The sequence below is a fragment of the Entelurus aequoreus genome, linkage group LG10, assembly GCF_033978785.1.
Source record: "Entelurus aequoreus isolate RoL-2023_Sb linkage group LG10, RoL_Eaeq_v1.1, whole genome shotgun sequence".
NCBI lineage: Eukaryota > Metazoa > Chordata > Actinopteri > Syngnathiformes > Syngnathidae > Entelurus > Entelurus aequoreus.
The window spans coordinates 38,280,668-38,306,130 of record NC_084740.1 but is presented as its reverse complement, the minus strand read 5'-3'; the positions used below and the strand labels follow the sequence as shown (position 1 = coordinate 38,306,130).

The following is a 25,463-nucleotide window of genomic DNA, read 5'->3' as shown; positions in this document are numbered from 1 at the left end:
TACACACACACACACACATACATGCATACATATGTGTGTGTGTGTGTGTGATTTTTTTAATCATTAATTTTGAATTGTATTTATTTTTTATTTTATTTCATTATTTTTACTGGGATTCACTTTTGTGGTTCATTGTTTTGATATGTAAAAGTTCAATCTTACACATACCAAGTAGGGTAGTGTTTTGTATATACATTGTTATTACGTCCTAATTTTTGTTCTAGATTTGTTTATCATTTTTACATCATTGCAATTTATTCTTACTTTTTGTTTCTCTATATTGTCAAAATGCTCTTGTGCTTCAAAGTCTATGACATTCTATTGTTTTCTATTGTATTCACATCTTTATTACGTACATTTTTTTATTCTAGTTTTGTTTCTTATTTTTGTATGTAAAAAGGTGTTTTATTCTTACTTATTATTTTTGTATATTTTTTCTGTATTGTTAAAATGCTCTTGTGTTACTAGGTTTTTTACATGAGGGGAAATGCACTAGTGATGTCACTGTCAAAGCATGGAAATATGACACCACATTAAAGGACGTTTACGGTGAAAACAACACAAACAAAAGTATAAGCAATATTTCAGAATTATTCCCACAAACAAAATAATATTTGTTTAAATTTGAAATAATTCTTATCCATATTATATCTTATAACTGATACTAGTGATTGTTTCCTTGTGAGGAAAGTTACATCTGCAAGTCTTTTGGTTGCTTTACACATTTTTAACCTTTAACTTTATTTCAATAAACAGTACATGTCTAACAAACATATATCAATAATCATGTTTTTCCCAACAGTAGCAATGTACTTATTAAAATATATCTTCTATGGTTGTCAGAGAATTATTATTATTCAGACAACAAAACAAAGTGGAAAACCAGCTTAGCACATCCAGAGAAAGAAATGTTTGCCTATTATTTTTTGAAAATAAACCTTTTACAACTAAGTCAAATTATAAGGAGAGTGTTTGTGAACAGCAGTTTAAAGATCTGATCAAATATTCTCTGTTGGTTTTATTTATTCCAAGTTACAGTAGAGTGATGTTTTAATAAGTTAAATTTTAATGTTGAATAGTTTTCTTTAACTACAATTTGCCAATATCAGCAAAAACCATAAAGGGTGTGCTGCTCACTACTCACCACTAGATGGCGGAGCTTTCGCATGTGTTACTATCGTAACGAGGGGCAGTCTAATGGATAATGTGAATCGCACCATTTATGGTGACAGTATGTTATACTGATCTGACCAAGACCTATTAAATCCTTAGGGGATGGAGCACTTTGGTTACATTGAACATAAGATCAGGGGAGAGCGCGAACGCAGTCCCCCACTACCACAAATTATGCAGTCGAGATTCCCACATTTGGGGAATTCGTAAGGGTCAGCACAGCCGGAGTGCAATGGCTGAGCCTCACCCTAGGTGAACCACCTTCTTGATCATGGTATCTCCCCTGCCAGGTAAGTATGAGTTGTACACGTCTCACGCACACAACTCATTCACACACACACCATGTTAAGTGATGGTGCACACTAGCAAACAAACACACTCAACAAGCCTGCACATGTACAAGAGTCTACTACACAACACTGTTGGATCATTACAATATTATTACTATTTATATTACACTTCAACACAACTATGTGTTCCCATCATGCAATGGGGCTTTTTCTACACGCCTCAGCTCAACCGGGAAGTGTCCCTGCCCCCCTTCACAACCACTTCCGGTTTACGAGTATGGATGGACACACTTGTCTGTGTGTGCTGGTGTGACAATAAAGTTATTTCAATCCTTGAAATGACACAAAGGTTTATGTGAATTAATACAGTTGTTATTTTTGAAAACTAACCTGTGTTGTTTCATCAACTGAACGACTCAATTAGGAATTCTACCTTCCCCCTTCTACTGCAACTTCCTGTTTCTTTGTTTGGACAGTAACACATGCTAACACTACTGCCATCCTGTGGTGAGTACTGCACACTGCACTGTTTGTGTTAGTCAAGGAGGTCAGTGAACTAGTTGGGGCATTATCACTTTGACAGAGGAACACTTTGCTGACATTCATGGCCTAGTGACGTTATAATGGTCAGGGTTTTGATTGATTGATTGAAACTGTTATTAGTAGATTGCACAGTACAGTACATATTATGTACAATTGACCACTAAATAGCAACACCCGAATAAGTTTTTCAACTTGTTTTCAACACGTTAATCAATTCATGGTTGAGTTTATTTCCAACATGCTCCACAAAGTTACATGAAGGAACATCAGATTTCGACAATATGTCTGAAAAGGAGTAGAAAGCAATATGTATTTCACTAAATGTCACATTAGATTAAATGTATACTTTAACCTACCTTTTTCTTGTTTTTCTTAAACCAAGTTGTAATGTCGCCATCGATTTGTGTCGGGAATTTAGCTGCTGGAAACATTTCATACTGGTTTATCTTGACAAAACAGTCATAAACAAATCAATAAATAAGTATTTATTGTATAGACATCAGAGCAAGTGGGAGGGCATTAGACGAGAATGAATAACACACAAGCTCCAGGTAGCTTTTACTTTTAGATTATGCTGAAGGCCAATAAAAAACAAGCTGCAAGCCAAAGATGGTCCCCGGGCCACACTTCAGACAGCACATATACAGCGTTTGTTGTTTTAGGAAACACATATATGAAACATGTGTATGAAACAATAAGAGTGTAATTTAATTTTTTATTTTTAGTAGAATGAAGTCCCTTACTGGCTGAAGTGCAGGATTTATAGTTTGTATCTAGCACTGTTCCTGTCCTCGACTGAACGATGGCGGCACACTGTTTTGTCTTACCTATTTGTATTTGTACGATTACCCATTTCACCGCGAGGCGTAGTGTTCATAAACAAGATATGGAAATTGGGAACGTGTACCATACCGAAGGTTGTTCCAAAAAAAAAAAAAATGGATAGGAATACATGTACTGTTACACCCATAGCACGTTTTACAGAGTTGTGGCACGCCGTTGTGTGATTATGAGGGAGGTAATAGAACAAAACATGCCTACATACTAAACAAATTTCATAGAAATGGCAGCCGACACATTTTCACGATTGATTACCTGCGATGAGGTGGCGACTTGTCCAGGGTGTACCCCGCCTTCCGCCCGATTGTAGCTGAGATAGGCTCCAGCGCCCCCCGTGACCCCGAAGGGAATAAGCGGTGGAAATGGATGGATGGATGGATGGATGGATTACGTCGACTAATGGCGACATAAGTGGCAGGCTAGCGACTTAACCCGGTTTCAGGTGTGGAGATGTCCCCATTCACAATAGAAGAGAACAAATTTGCCATATTTATAAATGATGGTAACATAGAAATGTTTGTCAACATTATTATGCTACAAGCTCAATTTTTTATACATAAATGTCAATTTCTGAAAGTAAAACTTACATTTTCACATTGGCTTAATGTTTTCAATGTATCAATTAAATCTTGGAAAATGGTTGAAAGCACAAAAGCCCTTAAATTGATATCTTTATTGGAGAAATTTAAGGTGATTTAGATTAGCCTTTTTTTGTACTTTTTAATTGTGTATTTTATCCTGTTGTTTATTATTATTTATTATTATCTTTTAATACTCTATTTGTATTTGCTTTTATTTTCTTCCCGGAAATGTTTTGTTAAAGACATCATTGCTCAAACTGGTGGGAGTGTAAACTTGTTGAGATATGTTGAAAGTGCCTTGATATTTATGTACATTGTGGATATACAGTATGTAAACAGGTTGCACCTTTCTGTCCACGGTTCAGTTTCCCTGCTTTACAATGACCTGTGGTTCCTTGTCCTGAATTCGCTCGATTTCTACAACCACACATGATGCATGTGTGACCCATTTAGCACAAAAATAACAATAGAGGCGTGCTTGCTTAGAAGTGTTTCCCTTCTGGCAATTTAGTGACTTCGCTTAGTTTTGACAGACAAGATGGCGGATGTTAGCAGACGACGTCATCGGAAACCTATCTGTAGAGATGTGACGATCGCAAACAAATTGAGTCTATTGAACGGCTCTTTTAAGTGAACTATGAGAACCAATTCCCAGTTGCAAGCCGTTCGTTTGGGAGCCGCTTTATAATGCACATGCAGCTATAGTGTCATCAATTGCCCACACTACTAGGAAATGAGTCATACTCAAAGGAAACTTAGCAGCATTTGGACTCTCTTTTTTACACACACACACACATGTATATATGTATCTATCAGTGGAGGCTCCTCCATAGAGGTGGAGGAGGCCTGGCCTCCCCAATAATTTGAGAGAAGAGAGAGATTTAAAAAAAACAATAAATATATTTATTTTATTTATTTATTTGAACAAAAAACATATTTTTTATTTTTTATATTCATATTATTTTAGTTTTGTTCATAAATCTAAATGTTCCCATGGCTAAAACCCAATATTGCAATTGTAAAGCAACAGGCCAGATTTCCCTATCAGTTTGTATTAAGGGAGGCCAGGCCTCCCCTAGGAAATTAGCTTCTCATAGAAGTCAATGTAATGCATGCTTTTTCATGCCAATATGTGATTGGCCAGATCACTGAAAATGGGTGGGCAACGGAGGCCTGGCCTCACCATGCATTGTGTCCAGGGCTGAAAGATTGACATTTTGTTCGTCCAATCACATGCTACTGGTTCATTTGGAATCAATCCTTTCCTTTCCTAATCAACACAGAAGCCATTTTGAGAATTCGCCAGCCACTTCAGTCAAACAAACACTCGCCATAGTGGCTACGAGTGTCCTATCAACTTGTGCTTTTCAGGAAATTTAGAGAACACCCCTGGCTATCATCCGTGAAGTTTATAGCTCATATAGCCAAATACTTTTGCTTAAAACGACCTCGGAAATCGGCGAGATTCTGGCGCAATTTGAGATCTTGGGCTGGAGATAGATGTGGAGTGGAGTCCAGGAGAGAGCATGCCGCCCCTCAGCTAAACCAGATGTGAGTTGAACTAATTAGATGTCTCTACCAGTGTTACACCACTAGTTCTCAGTAGTAATAACACTCCATTTTGTCTGTGTTTCTCAGCAGATAAAGCCAACTGGAACCATATTTTTACATATTTTATATTAAATATATTGAATAAAACTACATATGATAAAGAAAGTGTTATCTTATCTTTTTTATATGCTAAACTTGATTAAATTGGTGATTACATGTTGAAGCTGTAGAAGAATGAAAAATGTAAGCTAAACAAAATTGTTTTTAACTACATAATTAAAATTCCTGCCTTTTACACATGTTCACTTGGCGTTTATATAACATCCAAATGTCATTTCTCAGCTTAATTATCAGGCAGGCTCATAGACTTACAGCAATGTAATTTCTTCAGGAAGGCACAAGGCTAAGCTCTGCACAATGAATTGCATCAGCAAGAACTTTCTGACTGTAGCTTACACTCCAAATAGTATGCCTTTGGCCAGCACAAAGACAGATAAGAGAACAGGGAACATTCCATCGCGAGTGAAGTGAGCAAGCGGAAAAAAATGGCCTCCTCAATTCTGGAAGTCACCAGCCTCCACTGGTATCTATATATATCCATATATGTATATATGATTTATTTATTTATTAATATTATTAAATTGTGTTTATTTTTGAATATATATGTACATATTAGGGGTGTAACAGTACGTGTATTTGTATTGAACTGTTTCGGTACGGGGGTTTCGGTTCGGTATGGTGGTGTATCGAATGAGTTTCTAAGCTAAAGTCTTAACAAGCTGCTTTGCTTCTTCTGCCTCTGTCTCAGCACCCGGCATTGTCCCACCCTCACAATCATCTGATTGGTTACACACAAAGCGGTAACAGCCAATCAGCTGTGCGTATTCAGAGCGCATGTGGTCAGCGCTTCAGCGTCGAGCAGATAGGCGTTTAGCAGGTGAGCATCATACTTGCCAACCCTCCCCATTTTCCCAGGAGACTCCCGAATCTCAGCGTTCATCCCGGGGCAACCATTCTCTTGAACTTCTCCTGATTTTCACACAGACAATAATATTGAGGGTGTGCTGTGATGGCACTGGCTTTAGTGTCCTCTTTTTCTCCATACATACAGACACACTGAAGGGACTGCAAGGCATACTTGGTCAACAGCCATACAGGTCACACTGAGGGTGATCGTATAAACAACTTCAACACTGTTACAAATATGTGCCACACTGTGAACCCACACCAAACAAGAATGACAAACACATTTCGGGAGAACATCCGCACCGTAACACAACATAAACACAACAGAACAAATACCCAGAACACCTTGCAGCACTAAGTCTTTCGGGACGCTACAATATACACCCCGCTACCACCAAACCCCGCCCACCTCAACCCCTGGGAGAATGTAGTATTACATTAATTCGCATATATTTCCACTAGCTGACCAGCTCAAACTGCTTAACCGTTTGTTTCTTACCATTGCTGGTCGTGATTCCACAAAAACATGATCTGAAATATGAAGTTAAAGAACAATGAACAGTAAATTCTTTATTTCTATGGTGAAAATGTCGTAATACCGCTACCGTGTATGTAACGTACATTAAAAAAACATTATACTTTTACTTATTGTGCCACTCCAGTACAATGTGTTACTTCGGTAACACATATACTAAAATTGGAACGATACAGAGAAGATTAGCATGGCCCCTCGACTTCCGGTTCCTTGGGCCAGGCGCCATCGGCGCGCGGCGGCCCCTCGCGCCGACTTTCCCCGGTGCGGTAACACCCGAAGTCTTCCTACCGCGTCTTTTCCGCGGAGACGCACGCGCGACGTCTGGCAAGCGAGTGCGCTTTCTGGTACCCGCCCTCGCATGCATGTGCTCCGGTGTGCCGCGTCCCCGGAGACCGCGCCCACCGGACGGCGATATAGCTCCCCTCGCAGCGAGGGGAGCTATATCGCCGTCCGGTGGGCGCGGCTAGCAGCTGACCCGACGGCGCGTGTTCGCGTCCCGGGGCCGGGCCTCGTTCACGATTTTATTTACATTTAATTATAAAAACTATATACATATACTATTGACTTATTAGATATAAATAACTGTAGTTTTTGTATTTACAATAATAATTGAATGCAATGCAAACAATCATTAAAATCAAACAATCATTAAATTCAACACTAGTAAAGAATGCAATGCAAACAATCATTAAAATCACATGTTTAATTCACAGAGCAAACATAGACAATATAACATAGACAATATACAATAACAAAACTATAAATAACAAAACTATACAATGCAAAAGCAGTAGAAAAGGGACAATGCAAAAAACAGAGGGCCAATTAAGGTTACGGAGGTGGCTTTGGTAAAATCTTCCGCAGCAGCAGCACTGAATGGGCGTATGGGTTGGGCACAGGGGTCTGTGGGTTGGGCACAGGGGTCTGTGGGTTGGGCACAGGGGTCTGTGGGTTGGGTACAGGGGTCTGTGGGTTGGGCACAGGGGTCTGTGGGTTGGGTACAGGGGTCTGTGGGTTGGGCACAGGGGTCTGTGGGTTGGGCACAGGGGTCTGTGGGTTGGGCACAGGGGTCTGTGGGTTGGGCACAGGGGTCTGTGGGTTGGGTACAGGGGTCTGTGGGTTGGGCACAGGGGTCTGTGGGTTGGGTACAGGGGTCTGTGGGTTGGGCACAGGGGTCTGTGGGTTGGGCACAGGGGTCTGTGGGTTGGGCACAGGGGTCTGTGGGTTGGGTACAGGGGTCTGTGGGTTGGGTACAGGGGTCTGTGGGTTGGGCACAGGGGTCTGTGGGTTGGGTACAGGGGTCTGTGGGTTGGGCACAGGGGTCTGTGGGTTGGGTACAGGGGTCTGTGGGTTGGGCACAGGGGTCTGTGGGTTGGGCACAGGGGTCTGTGGGTTGGGCACAGGGGTCTGTGGGTTGGCAAGTGGCTGGGTTGCTCTTGTGTGCTGGGTCTGCCTCTGTGGGTGACAAGATGAAGCAATCAGTAAACAGTAAAGAAGTTGAGGTAGTGCAGGATAAACAAACACTAGTACCTGTCTTTGGGTGTCCTGGCTCCTCTTCTCAGCCAGCCACTCCTCCACCGAACGCCCCTGCGAACGTGCGCAAAAGGTCTCGTTTCTGTAGCGACTGTGGCCATGTTCTTTATTCTTTGGTTGCCCACAGAGTTTGCACTTGAATGTCTCGGTTCGCTTGAGGTCGTTGATGTCCATAATACCACCTAAGCTGAGTGCCTTCTTTTTCCGATACCAAGCAGTTGAGCGTGGTACCCTGGTGGTGGAGCCCAATGGAGGAGGAGCAGCAGCAGCAGAGGATGATGGAGGAGGAGGAGGAGGAGGAGGAAGAGCAGCTGCAGCGGATGATGATGGAGGAGCAGCAGCGGATGATGATGATGATGGAGGAGCAGCAGCAGCAACAACAGCACGGTAGAGTTCTGGCACCACAGGCCCCCTCCGTGTGCAAGCCAGGCCAGAGGTGTCAGCTGGGTGCTGATAATCGAGTGCATTATGGGGTTGTGCGATGTCTTCCATCAGTTCCCTGGCTGCAGGAAGGGACTGTGTTGTCGTCGCTGCTCCACTTTGTGCTGGCACCGTCGCAACAACATCAGCCTTGGCCATGTCCTTACACCGCTTGTTGAACCTGTGTGTATACATACATCAATGTATTAGCATTTCCATCAATAATCAGCACTGTTTTACGAAGCATACATTGTATTATTACACAAGCGTTACCATAGAGTGAGCGTGCGGTGGTTGACCTCCAAGAGGCGAATGCTGCAGCCAGCAGCTTTGATGGCCCGGTTGCTGGACAGGTTCTCGCGAATGCGCGTGTAGTCCCGCATTATCAGCGACCATCGGCTCTGCCGGAACCCCGAAATGATGCGCTCTTGCCTGTTGTGGCTCGACAGCTCGATAAAGACGGCCTCCATCAACCTGCTTGTGTCCGGAGAGTGCGCATCCTCGGCGCCCCGCCCGATGTACAAACTAGATGGAAAGAACACCAACATCACACTGATTAGTACACACATTGAAAAATAAAATAAATTGTCTTGCAAAGGACACAAGTTGATACAATAAAATAAATTGTTTTGCGCATATACCGTTTTACACTGGCCACCCCTTCCAAGTGGTGCTGCCTGGAGACCTTGAAGCGTCCCTTGTTCAGCTTGGGAGCGTGGCGGGGGGGAAGGCTGAGAGGAGCTTTGTCTACGTCTGTCAGCTTTTGCCAAAGTTCGATAATATGCCTCTCCTGCCGAGGCTGCACAAACATTCGGTGCCGCAGCGCAACAAGGGCGGTGGCCAAGCGACAGACATGCTGGTATCCGCCGTTCCCGTCTGGACCCAACACATCCTGTGTCAAAAAACATATCTTTATTACGCACGTCCGAAATGGTCAGGTAAGTCAGGAGAAAGACGACACTCACTTCTTCTTCCTTCTCTTCTGCCCGCTGCTCATCATCGGGAGGGAAGGAATGGCGGTCACCTGGGTACTGCTCGATTCCCACTGGCGTGTCATCGTAACCCTCATCATCCTCGAGTTGGTCTTCGTCCTCCTGCTCGTCTCCCAGGTCAGCTGAGTCATCAGGCTGGTCCGGATCATCCACGGCGTGGGACTGCAGCACGGCGCCAGTCTGGGCATACAGGTACTGGATGCCAATGAGCTCTCCTGAACACAATTAGACATCAAATGAGACCGGAATGGATTTTCATGGCCGCCGCAGCAGCAAAGCTTCCACCCCCCCTGTCCACGTTACCTGTGTACTTGCTCGCCTGGGGTGTAATTGTCAACCAGCGTGACACCCATGAGCCGCTGTGTCAGCCGCGCGAGGGCGTCTTGCAGACTGGCGTCATAGCACTGCACCGTGACAGCATCGGTCCCTTTCACCGCCGCTTTTCCTCGGTCCTCGTTCCACCTACACAGACCCTCCAGGAGGTAAACCTGGAAATGGAGGGCGTCGGCCGACGTACCTGCGTACAGAGGAAATGTGTTAGACACGCACGTCTGCGAAAGTGGCCCAAAGGGCCTGTCAAACACATAGACTTTACCTGGAATGAAACGGCACAAGTGCAGATGGAAGCTCTCCAGAGAGGTGGAGCCCCGTGCACAGCGGAAGACGGGAAGAGCCACCCCTCCTCTGGTCACTGTGGAAGTTCTGGTATAAAGCGCCACGCCAGGCGGGTCCTGGATGCAGCCCAAGTGGCGTTGCTGAGTGCTCCAGATCTCCTTCATTCTGTCCTGGTCAAACAGCTTGACGCCCATTGTGTCTTTGGCATCCCACAGGTGATCCAGCACCTCCTGGACAAGACGCTTGGTCTCCTCCGCTCCTCTGGTGCGCCGGCGGCAGTGACGGTGCAGCTCCTTGGCCGACGGCTGGACGTGGGCGTTCCCGCCATGCTCTGCCCGCTTAGCCTCACTCAGACGCCTCACGTCCCCCTCGTCCCACTCAAACATGGCAAACGAGAGTCTATTCATGAATTCGCCATAGAGCGTGTGGGCCTCTGTGGTAACGCCGCTGGAAAAGCGGCGCATGAGGTGCCACACGTCCAGGCGCACCACCAGCCGGTCCCACTCGCCGAACGTAGCCGCCACCTAATGACACAGACACACGTTACGCTAGGCAGGCCATAATTTGAAGACTACCGCACAACAGATCAAAACCTCGCCTTAGGCTGTCCGGCGGCGGAGCAGCAGTCACGATCCACGTAGTTCACGAGAGGAGGGTCTCGCCCGGCCTCCCGGTAGCGGCGCATGAGTCCCCGGGCCATGGCCAGCAGACCGTCCCCCTCTGCCGCCGTCACCACCGACATGAGCACCTGGCCAAGCTCGTTGCCGACGTTGGTGACCCAGGCAGCCATTCCCGCGGCTTCACCTGCAAGCTTCTTGGTCATCTAGGAAACACAAAAGACGTAAGGCATTTAACGTGACCGTAGTCGGTGCCGTTTCTCGGACGTACCTTCTTGGTGGAGTCCATTTTCAGGATACTTCCGAATATAGATGTGATCCTGGCCTTCGTGTGCTCCATGCGAGGAAGAACCTCCCTCACGTACACTGACAGCAGCCAGGAAACGCTCGGTAGCGGGCGCATGGGCGGGATACAGGCCCCCGGCAGCAAGGAGGAGCTGACAGCGCAAAAGCGATCCATCACCTCCAGGTAGCCGATGGCCCGAGTCTGCCACTCTCGCGAGTGCTCCATTATTAAGTTGGAGCGAAGACGAGTGGCACTGTTGCCCAGCGTGCGAGCCTGCATCTGCCAGATGACCTTCTTGTCACAAGATGACCTGTTAAAGAGGGAGAGGAACACACGGTCACACAGATTCCAGACAAATGCACCACACATCCTCGCCTCTTTAAATGACTCACTTGTAGGTGAGGATGGCCGGGAACTCTGCCTGGTTTGCCGTGCTCAGCTGTCCGATGATGTTGCTGGCCCACGCGGCATACTTCTTGTGGCACTCCATGTAGTACCAGTCACTGAGGTCCAGGACCCTTCTCAGGGTCTTGTACAGTCCACAACCTGTCAGCTTGCGCCTGCATTTTGGGCACTCGAGCTTACAGCCCCAAAGCTTGTACGGGCACCACAGGAAAAAGCGGGAGTGAAAAAACACAGTGGACGAGGCAGGGGGCTGCGTGTAATACGGCAACTTCTTAGGAGGTTGCCACCATAGCTGCAGCCCGGACTTGAGAACCGCTTTCCCGTTGGGACCTCGGACAAAAAGCGCACGGCCCACCCAGTCGTGCTGGTCCTCCGGCAGCGTCTGTCGCCAGGACTTGGGCAGCAACTGTAACAGAAGGGACACCAAATAAACACGTTGGCTGGAATAACCTCAAACGTTGCGTCGCCAATGCGCTCGTACCTCGGCGCCTGAAGTCAGGGGCGACGCAGCACCGTCTCCGGCGATGGGAGCTGTAAGGCGGGAAGGGCCTGCTTCCAGCGGCGTCCTCATCGGCGTCTGCGAGGTAGAAGCTGTTGGCACATTTCAGTCAGCTCAATTCAGTTCATATTAGCGTATATTTTGGACAATGAACAATGATGAAAACTCACGCTGAGATTCCGCCTCCATGGCCGCTTCAAGGAGCATGGCATCAGTGGGCTCCAAGAGCATGGCATCAGTGGTGGCATCAGTGGGCTCCAGGAGCATGGCATCAGTGGGCTCCTCTTCACCTGTAAAAGTCAAGCAAACCTGGGGAGAGCATTTACCTGAGGCGTCGGGTCCGGGCGCGGTCTGCGTTTGCGCATCCTTGTCACGCTTCAACACATAACGCTGGAAGGCGTGCATCGTGGAACCCGGTTTGGTCCGCTTGCCTCGTAGCCATTGCAAGTAGCTGCATAGACACAACACATATGTTACATGTGCAATGGAAAGTATTCCCTCATCAATCAAATTAAACTTACGATTGATCGTCGCCGTAGGGGGATTCGTACAGAGCGGAGTATGTCCTTTTGGCATGAGCCCCAAAACCCACTGCTCTGCCATCCAGCTCCCTGACGGGCATCTCCCCCATGAGCGCGGCTTGAGAGCGCAAGGCGGCGACCATGTCCGGAAAGAGTCGCGCGTATGATGCCAGTGCGGTCTTGTTGACCGCGAGGGGTGACTGGGAAGTGTATCCGCTGTCACGCTCCTTCTGGTGCAACACCACGATGCTGCAGGCGTACCCCACGTCATTCCCCAGCAGCCACTTGAAGGTTTGACCCCGGTACTGCCCAAACTGGAGCTTGCTCTCACTGAGCACCAGCTTGGCGCATCCGGGGTCTCCTCCAGACTGGCGGATGCGTGCCCGGGCTTCCTCTTTCACCTCCTCGCCTTTCTGCACCGCGCAGGCCACCGATGACTTATTTTTCCCCACCTTGGTTGCCTCCGCCGTACGCTCCAGGGTTAGCTCAGTGGAGAAGCCATGAAACACAAACAATGGGTGAAAATCCATGTTATGTTGTCCAAGGAAGCTATTGTCTGCCAAAACAAAGCATAAAGTCACATGCACGTTTATAAACACAGTTATTGTTGTTATTCTCACAGTTATTGTTGTTATTCTATCTAGTTAAATATTTTTGCTTTATCCGGGGGAACAGCATTTAAGTAGTAGTAGTAGTAGTGTTAGTAGTAGTATAGTAGTATTAGTAGTAAAGTAGTAGTGTTAGTAGTAGTATAGTAGTATTTGTAGTAGTATAGTAGTAGTGTTAGTAGTTGCAGTACTTGTATTTGTAGTAATAGTAGTAGTAGTATTTGTAGTAGTATAGTAGTAGTAGTATTTGTAGTAGTAGTAGTAGGAGTATTTGTAGTAGTATAGTAGTAGTACTTGTATTTGTAGTAGTGTTAGTAGTAGTAGTTGTAGTACTTTGTATTTGTAGTAATAGTAGTAGTAGTAGGAGTATTTGTAGCAGTAGTAGTAGTAGTAGTAGGAGTATTTGTAGTAGTATAGTAGTAATACTTGTATTTGTAGTAGTGTTAGTAGTAGTAGTACTTGTATTTGTAGTAGTAGCAATAGTAGTAGTATTTGTAGTAGTAAGTAGTAGGAGTATTTGTAGTAGTAGTACTTGTATTTGTAGTAGAAGTAGTAGTAGTAGTACTTGTGGTAGTGTAGTACCAGCAACAACAGTAGTAGAGGGAAAAAAAGTTTGATAGTGATGATGGCAGCCATTTTAGCTTAGGATTCCTTTTGTTCTTCAAAGAAACAAACAAACAAACAAACAAAGTCGCAAGCTGCTTCATGTCTCCTCATGCTAAAAGTTACACCACAACAGCAACGTTACAAAGTTAAACCATACAGTACTTGCACATACACGATTAAAACATGTTTTATTTGCGTTAATTGTTTAAATGTGTCGAAGAATACACCCCCCTCTTCTCCTCCTCGTGTTTAACGTGTTAAAACGCACACCACAACGTTAACGCTGTTCATGTAAAAAGCCCAAAACTTTCACACACTAAACGTAAACATTTTTAAGTAATAACTTACCGTCGTTGTTGTCTGAATTTGAAGAGCTGCGTATAATCCTATCGAAGTCTACGTGTGGAGCAAGCGCGCTGAGAAAGACACCACCTTTATGGGCGGACTCCACCTTTATGGGGCGGACACAAGAGCGGCGGGACCAATCACAGCTCTGTTATGTTAATTCGAAGCTTTGTCCAACGGCTCAGTGACAGCCAATCAGACGGCTGTAATTTAGAACTTGGAACAGAGACCATCCTTCTCCGCGAGGCGAGCAAGGATGACACGCAAATTCGTGAAGCGTTTCCAAATTTTTTCTATTAGAAAATAGCTTTTCTTTACACTAATTCAGAGATAAATAATTCCAGGGTATGAGACACTGACATTACAGTGCATGAGACACTGACATTACAGTGCATGAGACACTGAAAACAGTGCATGTGACACTGACATTACAGTGCATGAGACACTGACATTACAGTGCATGAGACACTGACATTACAGTGCATGAGACACTGACATTACAGTGCATGAGAGACTGACACTACAGTGCAAGAAACACTGACATTACAGTGCATGAGACACTGAAAACAGTGCATGAGACACTGACATTACAGTGCATGAGACACTGAAAACAGTGCATGAGACACTGACATTACAGTGCATGAGACACTGACATTACAGTGCAAGAAACACTGACATTACAGTGCATGAGACACTGAAAACAGTGCATGAGACACTGACATTACAGTGCATGAGACACTGAAAACAGTGCATGAGACACTGACATTACAGTGCATGAGACACTGAAAACAGTGCATGTGACACTGACATTACAGTGCATGAGACACTGACATTACAGTGCATGAGACACTGAAAACAGTGCATGAGACACTGACATTACAGTGCATGAGACACTGAAAACAGTGCATGAGACACTGACATTACAGTGCATGAGACACTGACATTACAGTGCAAGAAACACTGACATTACAGTGCATGAGACACTGAAAACAGTGCATGAGACACTGACATTACAGTGCATGAGACACTGAAAACAGTGCATGAGACACTGACATTACAGTGCATGAGACACTGAAAACAGTGCATGTGACACTGACATTACAGTGCATGAGACACTGACATTACAGTGCATGAGACACTGAAAACAGTGCATGAGACACTGACATTACAGTGCATGAGAGACTGACACTACAGTGCAAGAAACACTGACATTACAGTGCATGAGACACTGAAAACAGTGCATGAGACACTGACATTACAGTGCATGAGACACTGAAAACAGTGCATGAGACACTGACATTACAGTGCATGAGACACTGACATTACAGTGCAAGAAACACTGACATTACAGTGCATGAGACACTGAAAACAGTGCATGAGACACTGACATTACAGTGCATGAGACACTGAAAACAGTGCATGAGACACTGACATTACAGTGCATGAGACACTGACATTACAGTGCATGAGACACTGAAAACAGTGCATGAGACACTAACATTACAGTGCATGAGACACTGACATTACAGTGCATGAGACACTGACATTACAGTGCATGAGACACTGAAAACAGTGCATAAGACACTGACATTACAGTGCATGAGACACTGAAAACAGTGCATGTGACACTGACATTACAGTGCATGAGACACTGAAAACAGTGCATGAGACACTGACATTACAGTGCATGAGACACTGACATTACAGTGCATGAGACACTGACATTACAGTGCATGAGACACTGAAAAGAGTGCATGAGACACTGACATTACAGTGCATGAGACACTGAAAACAGTGCATGAGACACTGACATTACAGTGCATGAGACACTGACATTACAGTGCATGAGACACTGAAAACAGTGCATGAGACACTGACATTACAGTGCATGAGACACTGACATTACAGTGTATGAGACACTGACATTACAGTGCATGAGACACTGAAAACAGTGCATGAGACACTAACATTACAGTGCATGAGACACTGACATTACAGTGCATGAGACACTGACATTACAGTGCATGAGACACTGAAAACAGTGCATGAGACACTGAAAACAGTGCATGAGAGACTGACATTACAGTGCATGAGACACTGACATTACAGTGCATGAAACACTGACATTACAGTGCATGAGACACTGAAAACAGTGCATGAGACACTGACATTACAGTGCATGAGACACTGAAAACAGTGCATGAGACACTGACATTACAGTGCATGAGACACTGACATTACAGTGCATGAGACACTGAAAACAGTGCATGAGACACTGACATTACAGTGCATGAGACACTGAAAACAGTGCATGAGACACTAACATTACAGTGCATGAGACACTGACATTACAGTGCATGAGACACTGACATTACAGTGCATGAGACACTGAAAACAGTGCATGAGACACTGACATTACAGTGCATGAGACACTGAAAACAGTGCATGGGACACTGACATTACAGTGCATGAGACACTGACATTACAGTGCATGAGACACTGAAAACAGTGCATGAGACACTGACATTACAGTGCATGAGACACTGACATTACAGTGCATGAGACACTGAAAACAGTGCATGAGACACTGACATTACAGTGCATGAGACACTGAAAACAGTGCATGAGACACTAACATTACAGTGCATGAGACACTGACATTACAGTGCATGAGACACTGACATTACAGTGCATGAGACACTGAAAACAGTGCATGAGACACTGACATTACAGTGCATGAGACACTGAAAACAGTGCATGGGACACTGACATTACAGTGCATGAGACACTGAAAACAGTGCATGAGACACTGACATTACAGTGCATGAGACACTGACATTACAGTGCATGAGACACTGAAAACAGTGCATGAGACACTGACATTACAGTGCATGAGACACTGAAAACAGTGCATGTGACACTGACATTACAGTGCATGAGACACTGACATTACAGTGCATGAGACACTGAAAACAGTGCATGAGACACTGACATTACAGTGCACGAGAGACTGACATTACAGTGCAAGAAACACTGACATTACAGTGCATGAGACACTGAAAACAGTGCATGAGACACTGACATTACAGTGCATGAGACACTGAAAACAGTGCATGAGACACTGACATTACAGTGCAAGAAACACTGACATTACAGTGCATGAGACACTGAAAACAGTGCATGAGACACTGACATTACAGTGCATGAGACACTGAAAACAGTGCATGAGACACTGACATTACAGTGCATGAGACACTGACATTACAGTGCATGAGACACTGAAAACAGTGCATGAGACACTAACATTACAGTGCATGAGACACTGACATTACAGTGCATGAGACACTGACATTACAGTGCATGAGACACTGAAAACAGTGCATAAGACACTGACATTACAGTGCATGAGACACTGAAAACAGTGCATGTGACACTGACATTACAGTGCATGAGACACTGACATTACAGTGCATGAGACACTGACATTACAGTGCATGAGACACTGACATTACAGTGCATGAGACACTGACATCACAGTGCATGAGACACTGAAAACAGTGCATGAGACACTGACATTACAGTGCATGAGACACTGACATTACAGTGCATGAGACACTGAAAACAGTGCATGAGACACTAACATTACAGTGCATGAGACACTGACATTACAGTGCATGAGACACTGACATTACAGTGCATGAGACACTGACATTACAGTGCATGAGACACTGAAAACAGTGCATGAGACACTGACATTACAGTGCATGAGACACTGAAAACCGTGCATGAGACACTGACATTACAGTGCATGAGACACTGAAAACAGGGCATGAGACACTGAAATTACAGTGCATGAGACACTGACATTACAGTGCATGAGACACTGACCTTACAGTGCATGAGACACTGATATTACAGTGCATGAGACACTGAAAACAGTGCATGTGACACTGACATTACAGTGCATGAGACACTGAAAACAGTGCATGTGACACTGACATTACAGTGCATGAGACACTGACATTACAGTGCATGAGACACTGAAAACAGTGCATGAGACACTGACATTACAGTGCATGAGACACTGACATTACAGTGCATGAGACACTGAAAACAGTGCATGAGACACTGACATTACAGTGCATGAGACACTGACATTACAGTGCATGAGACACTGAAAACAGTGCATGAGACACTAACATTACAGTGCATGAGACACTGACATTACAGTGCATGAGACACTGACATTACAGTGCATGAGACACTGACATTACAGTGCATGAGACACTGAAAACAGTGCATGAGACACTGACATTACAGTGCATGAGACACTGAAAACAGTGCATGAGACACTGACATTACAGTGAATGAGACACTGACATTACAGTGCATGAGACACTGAAAACAGTGCATGAGACACTAACATTACAGTGCATGAGACACTGACACTACAGTGCATGAGACACTGACATTACAGTGCATGAGACACTGAAAACAGTGCATAAGACACTGACATTACAGTGCATGAGACACTTCTTCATCGTCTTCATCGTATGGGCAGCTGTTTTCCGGCACCCGGACCTGAGGCCGAGGGTCTATGCCTTTTACCACCCCAGGCCCGGGGGGCCCTCCCGTTCATATGTCAGGACACACAGAAGTGAGCCAGGTCACCGAGCAGTCATCCAGGTCCGCCAGGCCACGCAAACCATTAGGAGCACGATAAATCGGGCAACGCAGGATCACGTGGTCGGCAGTCTGCTCCTCCGCGCCACACTCACACGTCGCGTTAGGTGCTAAGCCCCACTGGAACATGTTTGAGCGAAAGCGACCGACACCAGTTCGGAGGCGGTTAAGCCTCACCCAGGCCACTCGTGGTAGTGAGAGGCCTGGTATTGAGCCGGTGTCAGGTATGAAGTCACGGAGTCTGGAGGAGATGGTATGCTCCAGGTCCGTGCTCCATTTGTGATTCGCCCAGTGAGCCGCCCTGATGTTGTTGTCACTGCATTGCTGCAGGAGCTTCAGGGCGGCTGGTACCAGTGGGTCTCTGGAGGGGAGGCGGGGCGTTGGCTCTGAGGAGAGTGTGAGCCTTTCATGGAGCAGGTGGTTCTCATCCATGTTTGCCCGGCCCGCCAGAGTTGCTACAGCACCTTGGCGACGAAGCTCAGCGGGTTGGATGCCTGCTAAGATGGGCAGTAGCTCCACAGGGGTGGGGCGCAGGCATCCAGTGATAACACGCAAGGCTTCGTTGATCGGGACATCAAGTTGTTTAGAGTGAGCACTGCGCGCCCAGACAGGTGCGCAGTACTCAGCAGTTGAGTAGACCAGGGCAAGTGCTGCTGTTCGCAGAGTTCTTGCCCCGGCACCCCAACCGGACCCGACCAACCGTCTCAGCAGTGAGACGCGGGTGTTGAGTTTCTTGCGTGTTGCCAAGAGGTGTTTACGGAAAGTGAGCGACCTGTCCAGGGTGACCCCAAGGTATTTAGGGTCAGGGCGAGGGTCTTCAGGTGTAGGACGAGGCCGGCATAGGGTAAGGGAAGCATGAGACACTGAAAACAGTGCATGAGACACTGACATTACAGTGCATGAGACACTGAAAACAGGGCATGAGACACTGACATTACAGTGCATGAGACACTGACATTACAGTGCATGAGACACTGACATTACAGTGCATGAGACACTGACATTACAGTGCATGAGACACTGACAACAGTGCATGAGACACTGACATTACAGTGCATGAGACACTGACATGACAGTGCATGAGACACTGAAAACAGTGCATGAGACACTGACATTACAGTGCATGAGACACTGACATTACAGTGCATGAGACACTGACATTACAGTGCATGAGACACTGAAAACAGTGCATGAGACACTGACATTACAGTGCATGAGACACTGAAAACAGTGCATGTGACACTGACATTACAGTGCATGAGACACTGACATTACAGTGCATGAGACACTGAAAACAGTGCATGAGACACTGACATTACAGTGCATGAGACACTGACATTACAGTGCATGAGACACTGACATTACAGTGCATGAGACACTGAAAACAGTGCATGAGACACTGACATTACAGTGCATGAGACACTGAAAACAGTGCATGAGACACTAACATTACAGTGCATGAGACACTGACATTACAGTGCATGAGACACTGAAAACAGTGCATGAGACACTGACATTACAGTGCATGAGACACTGAAAACAGTGCATGAGACACTGACATTACAGTGCACGAGACACTGAAAACAGTGCATGAGACACTGACATTACAGTGCATGAGACACTGACATTACAGTGCATGAGACACTGAAAACAGTGCATGAGACACTGACATTACAGTGCATGAGACACTGACATTACAGTGTATGAGACACTGACATTACAGTGTATGAGACACTGACATTACAGTACATGAGACACTGACATTACAGTGCATGAGACACTGACATTACAGTGCATGAGACACTGAAAACAGTGCATGAGACACTGACATTACAGTGCATGAGACACTGAAAACAGGGCATGAGTCACTGACATTACAGTGCATGAGACACTGACATTACAGTGCATGAGACACTGAAAACAGTGCATGAGACACTGACATTACAGTGCATGAGACACTGACATTACAGTGCATGAGACACTGACATTACAGTGCATGAGACACTGAAAACAGTGCATGAGACACTGACATTACAGTGCATGAGACACTGACATTACAGTGCATGAGACACTGAAAACAGTGCATGAGACACTGACATTACAGTGCATGAGACACTGAAAACAGTGCAGCGCTTTGAGTACCTTGAAGGTAGAAAAGCGCTATACAAGTACAACCCATTTATCATTATCATTTATATGAGACACTGACATTACAGTGCATGAGACACTGACATTACAGTGCATGAGACACTGAAAACAGTGCATGAGACACTGACATTACAGTGCATGAGACACTGAAAACAGTGCATGTGACACTGACATTACAGTGCATGAGACACTGACATTACAGTGCATGAGACACTGAAAACAGTGCATGAGACACTGACATTACAGTGCATGAGACACTGACATTACAGTGTATGAGACACTGACATTACAGTGCATGAGACACTGAAAACAGTGCATGAGACACTAACATTACAGTGCATGAGACACTGACATTACAGTGCATGAGACACTGACATTACAGTGCATGAGACACTGAAAACAGTGCATGAGACACTGACATTACAGTGTATGAGACACTGACATTACAGTGCATGAGACACTGAAAACAGTGCATGAGACACTAACATTACAGTGCATGAGACACTGACATTACAGTGCATGAGACACTGACATTACAGTGCATGAGACACTGAAAACAGTGCATGAGACACTGAAAACAGTGCATGAGAGACTGACATTACAGTGCATGAGACACTGACATTACAGTGCATGAAACACTGGCATTACAGTGCATGAGACACTGAAAACAGTGCATGAGACACTGACATTACAGTGCATGAGACACTGAAAACAGTGCATGAGACACTGACATTACAGTGCATGAGACACTGACATTACAGTGCATGAGACACTGAAAACAGTGCATGAGACACTGACATTACAGTGCATGAGACACTGAAAACAGTGCATGAGACACTGACATTACAGTGCATGAGACACTGACATTACAGTGCATGAGACACTGACATTACAGTGCATGAGACACTGAAAACAGTGCATGAGACACTGACATTACAGTGCATGAGACACTGACATTACAGTGCATGAGACACTGACATTACAGTGCATGAGACACTGACATTACAGTGCATGAGACACTGAAAACAGTGCATGAGACACTAACATTACAGTGCATGAGACACTGACATTACAGTGCATGAGACACTGACATTACAGTGCATGAGACACTGACATTACAGTGCATGAGACACTGAAAACAGTGCATGAGACACTGACATTACAGTGCATGAGACACTGAAAACAGTGCATGAGACACTGACATTACAGTGAATGAGACACTGACATTACAGTGCATGAGACACTGAAAACAGTGCATGAGACACTAACATTACAGTGCATGAGACACTGACACTACAGTGCATGAGACACCGACATTACAGTGCATGAGACACTGACATTACAGTGCATGAGACACTGAAAACAGTGCATGAGACACTGACATTACAGTGCACGAGACACTGAAAACAGTGCATGAGACACTGACATTACAGTGCATGAGACACTGACATTACAGTGCATGAGACACTGAAAACAGGGCATGAGACACTGACATTACAGTGCATGAGACACTGAAAACAGTCCATGAGACGCTGACATTACAGTGCATGAGACACTGACATTACAGTGCATGAGACACTGAAAACAGTGCATGAGACACTGACATTACAGTGCATGAGACACTGAAAACAGTGCATGTGACACTGACATTACAGTGCATGAGACACTGACATTACAGTGCATGAGACACTGAAAACAGTGCATGAGACACTGACATTACAGTGCATGAGACACTGACATTACAGTGCATGAGACACTGACATTACAGTGCATGAGACACTGAAAACAGTGCATGAGACACTGACATTACAGTGCATGAGACACTGAAAACAGTGCATGAGATACTGACATTACAGTGCATGAGACACTGACATTACAGTGCATGAGACACTGAAAACAGGGCATGAGACACTAACATTACAGTGCATGAGACACTGACATTACAGTGCATGAGACACTGACATTACAGTGCATGAGACACTGAAAACAGTGCATGAGACACTGACATTGCAGTGCATGAGACACTGAAAACAGTGCATGAGATACTGACATTACAGTGCATGAGACACTGAAAACAGGGCATGAGACACTGACATTATAGTGCATGAGACACTGACATTACAGTGCATGAGACACTGACATTACAGTGCATGAGACACTGACATTACAGTGCATGAAACACTGACATTACAGTGCATGAAACACTGACAACAGTGCATGAGACACTGACATTACAGTGCATGAGACACTGACATGACAGTGCATGAGACACTGAAAACAGTGCATGAGACACTGAAAACAGTGCATGAGACACTGACATTACAGTGCATGAGACACTGACATTACAGTGCATGAGACACTGACATTACAGTGCATGAGACACTGAAAACAGTGCATGAGACACTGACATTACAGTGCATGAGACACTGACATTACAGTGCATGAGACACTGACATTACAGTACATGAGACACTGACATTACAGTGCATGAGACACTGAAAACAGTGCATGAGACACTGACATTACAGTGCATGAGACACTGACATTACAGTGCATGAGACACCATACTTGCCAACCCTCCCGAATTTCAGTGCCTCTCCCGAAAATCTCCCGGGACCACCATTCTCCCGAATTTCTCCCGATTTCAGCCGGACTTAAGGCACGCCCCCTCCAGGTCGTGCGGACCTGAGTGAAGACAACCTCTCGTCATGTCCGCTTTTTCTCCATTCAAACAGCTGCCGGCCCAGTCACGTTGTAACATCTATGGTTTGTGAAAAGTGCACAGTTGCATTGAAAATCAAGGAGACGAAGAAGAACCAACAATTGCCTAAACGAGTGACAGTCACAAATTTAATTGACATTACTCTGATTGACATTGGACATAAAATCAGGGGAGAGCGCGAACGCAGTCCCCCACTACCACAAATTATGCAGTCGAGATTCCCACATTTGGGGAATTCGTAAGGGTCAGCACAGCCGGAGTGCAATGGCTGAGCCTCACCCTAGGTGAACCACCTTCTTGATCATGGTATCTCCCCTGCCAGGTAAGTATGAGTTGTACACGTCTCACACACACAACTCATTCACACACACACCATGTTAAGTGATGGTGCACACTAGCAAACAAACACACTCAACAAGCCTGCACATGTACAAGAGTCTACTACACAACACTGTTGGATCATTACAATATTATAACTATTTATATTACACTTCAACACAACTATGTTCCCATCATGCAATGGGGCTTTTTCGACACGACTCCACTCCACTGATAGGTCACTGTGGCCCTTCACAACCACTTTCTGTTTCCTAGTATGGGACAGTATGCCAATGTTGCTGCCATCTAGTGGTAGGTAGCACATACAACACTGTTTAGAATCTACTTTATAACAAACTATAACACATTTATAGTGGCTAAACAAGCCTAAATCCAATACCAAATATTTGGCAATATCTGAAAAAAACCAAAACACTTTTCTTTTAATTCGACTGAGTTTTTTTTTTTTTTCAAGAAGAATGGAAAATAATTCCAGTCTCTAAATGTCCATGACTGCTCGTATCTCGTCTGAAACGAGCTTCAACAAACAACGTTTGGTTTCATCCATTTAAAGTTTGACGTATAACAATTACACAAGTAAAACGCATAGGAATGATTTCTAGTAATATGTCCAGCACCTGTATTGATACACACAATAATATCTTGCTAAAGTGCACAATGCAAGAGTTACCACTAGAGGGCAGTACAACACCAGCTTTCTGTACACTCACTGCATGATCAGTCAAGTACGCACATATATTTTATTTAAACAATATAACATATAATATACCCCCCGCGACCCCAAAAGGGACAAGCGGTAGAAAATGGATGGATGGATGCAACATACAGCACAAAAATATAGATATTTGTGAAAATAAGATAATAAGAAAATAAGGGTACTTAACGCTAGTATGTGCTTTTGTTATGTTAAGGTTTAGGCCTTACCTGTCGACAGCAAGTGACATTAAATATGATCCATCTTCACTTAGCTTGCGTTAAAACTTCAAAAGTCCACTTGAATCCATTTTTGAACGCATTTTCTGCCACGCGTTTTTTTTTTTGTATTTTAAGCTAGCTTGTTGGTACCGCAAAAAGAACGGGGAAAACACCTAGCAAAGAAGTATAAAAGCATACAAATGTTTCTAACGCGGTTTAAAAATGTATATTCCACGGCCGAAGTTGGAAAATGAGGGCCTGGCGTGGAGTTTGAAGCTTAATGAACATCACTTGACCTACACCGAGTGACACATGTCAGTGTTGCCAGATGGAAAATGACAAATTATCGCACCAGAAGCTTCAAAATGTATCTTGAGGGCAAATTATCGGTTTGATGTCGCTCAGACGAGCGCCTACAGCTTACATAATAGTATAATATAATAATATATCTCATTGCTGTTGTACTTTTAAATACACTTACAGCACTGTTGGAATAAAGTCGCATGTTTAAAAAGAGCCCACCCAGCTGGCTGTTCAAGGTTCGAACCTAAATAATATTACGGTTAAGTGGTGTATTCATCAGTGATGTCCGATACACAACATTTCACAACAGTGGTTAAGTAGTTATTTAAGTAATAATTCTCAATATGTGGAAATTAATAAGACTAAATCACAGCGGAGAAGAGTAACTTTTGGGTTTCCACAAGGCTCGGTATTGGGACCTAAGTTA

The 25,463-nt window shown here is 44.8% G+C and overlaps 2 protein-coding genes, 2 non-coding genes and 1 pseudogene across 6 annotated transcripts; 1 reads left to right on the top strand and 4 right to left on the bottom strand.

The window, feature by feature from the left end:
- Window positions 1-1,307: 1,307 nt before the first annotated feature.
- LOC133659453 (U1 spliceosomal RNA) lies at window positions 1,308-1,471 on the bottom strand. Its single transcript, XR_009827681.1, has one exon. It is a non-coding gene; the product is annotated as a U1 spliceosomal RNA (small nuclear RNA).
- Window positions 1,472-6,612: 5,141 nt separating this feature from the next.
- On the top strand, window positions 6,613-6,675 carry LOC133659457 (U6 spliceosomal RNA; annotated as a pseudogene).
- A 492-nt stretch (window positions 6,676-7,167) lies between these two features.
- On the bottom strand, window positions 7,168-9,562 carry LOC133658583 (uncharacterized). Its single transcript, XM_062060780.1, has 5 exons — window positions 9,398-9,562; window positions 9,074-9,324; window positions 8,706-8,957; window positions 8,010-8,613; window positions 7,168-7,934 (listed from the first exon to the last, which is right to left on the bottom strand). The coding sequence occupies exons 2-5, from the start codon at window positions 9,241-9,243 to the stop codon at window positions 7,311-7,313; spliced, it is 1,650 nt and encodes a 549-aa protein (XP_061916764.1). The 5' UTR covers window positions 9,244-9,324; window positions 9,398-9,562; the 3' UTR covers window positions 7,168-7,310.
- On the bottom strand, window positions 9,495-25,072 carry LOC133658582 (uncharacterized). 3 transcript variants are annotated; one of them, XM_062060777.1, is made up of 12 exons: window positions 24,743-25,072; window positions 23,326-23,518; window positions 13,930-14,032; window positions 12,368-12,923; window positions 12,017-12,297; window positions 11,829-11,938; window positions 11,335-11,753; window positions 10,928-11,252; window positions 10,638-10,862; window positions 10,020-10,563; window positions 9,728-9,941; window positions 9,495-9,639 (listed from the first exon to the last, which is right to left on the bottom strand). In XM_062060777.1, the coding sequence occupies exons 4-12, from the start codon at window positions 12,895-12,897 to the stop codon at window positions 9,570-9,572; spliced, it is 2,718 nt and encodes a 905-aa protein (XP_061916761.1). In that variant the 5' UTR covers window positions 12,898-12,923; window positions 13,930-14,032; window positions 23,326-23,518; window positions 24,743-25,072; the 3' UTR covers window positions 9,495-9,569. The 3 variants fall into 3 exon arrangements, with proteins under 3 accessions (XP_061916761.1, XP_061916763.1, XP_061916760.1); XM_062060779.1 differs by lacking the exon at window positions 23,326-23,518; XM_062060776.1 differs by lacking the exons at window positions 13,930-14,032; window positions 23,326-23,518.
- Window positions 23,646-23,809, bottom strand: LOC133659441 (U1 spliceosomal RNA). Its single transcript, XR_009827671.1, has one exon. It is a non-coding gene; the product is annotated as a U1 spliceosomal RNA (small nuclear RNA).
- Window positions 25,073-25,463: the final 391 nt, after the last annotated feature.

Excerpts from the sequence above, each read along its gene's own strand:
- LOC133658583 (XM_062060780.1), bottom strand. The coding sequence starts at position 9,243 with ATGTTTGTGCAGCCTCGGCAGGAGAGGCATATTATCGAACTTTGGCAA. Across the intron at positions 8,958-9,073 it reads GGGGTGGCCAGTGTAAAACG|TTTGTACATCGGGCGGGGCG; the intron begins GTATATGCGCAA and ends CTTTCCATCTAG. Across the intron at positions 8,614-8,705 it reads CACCGCACGCTCACTCTATG|GTTCAACAAGCGGTGTAAGG; the intron begins GTAACGCTTGTG and ends GTATACACACAG.
- LOC133658582 (XM_062060777.1), bottom strand. The coding sequence starts at position 12,897 with ATGGATTTTCACCCATTGTTTGTGTTTCATGGCTTCTCCACTGAGCTA. Across the intron at positions 11,754-11,828 it reads CCCTGACTTCAGGCGCCGAG|TTGCTGCCCAAGTCCTGGCG; the intron begins GTACGAGCGCAT and ends CTTCTGTTACAG. Across the intron at positions 10,564-10,637 it reads CCGCCGCCGGACAGCCTAAG|GTGGCGGCTACGTTCGGCGA; the intron begins GCGAGGTTTTGA and ends CTGTGTCATTAG.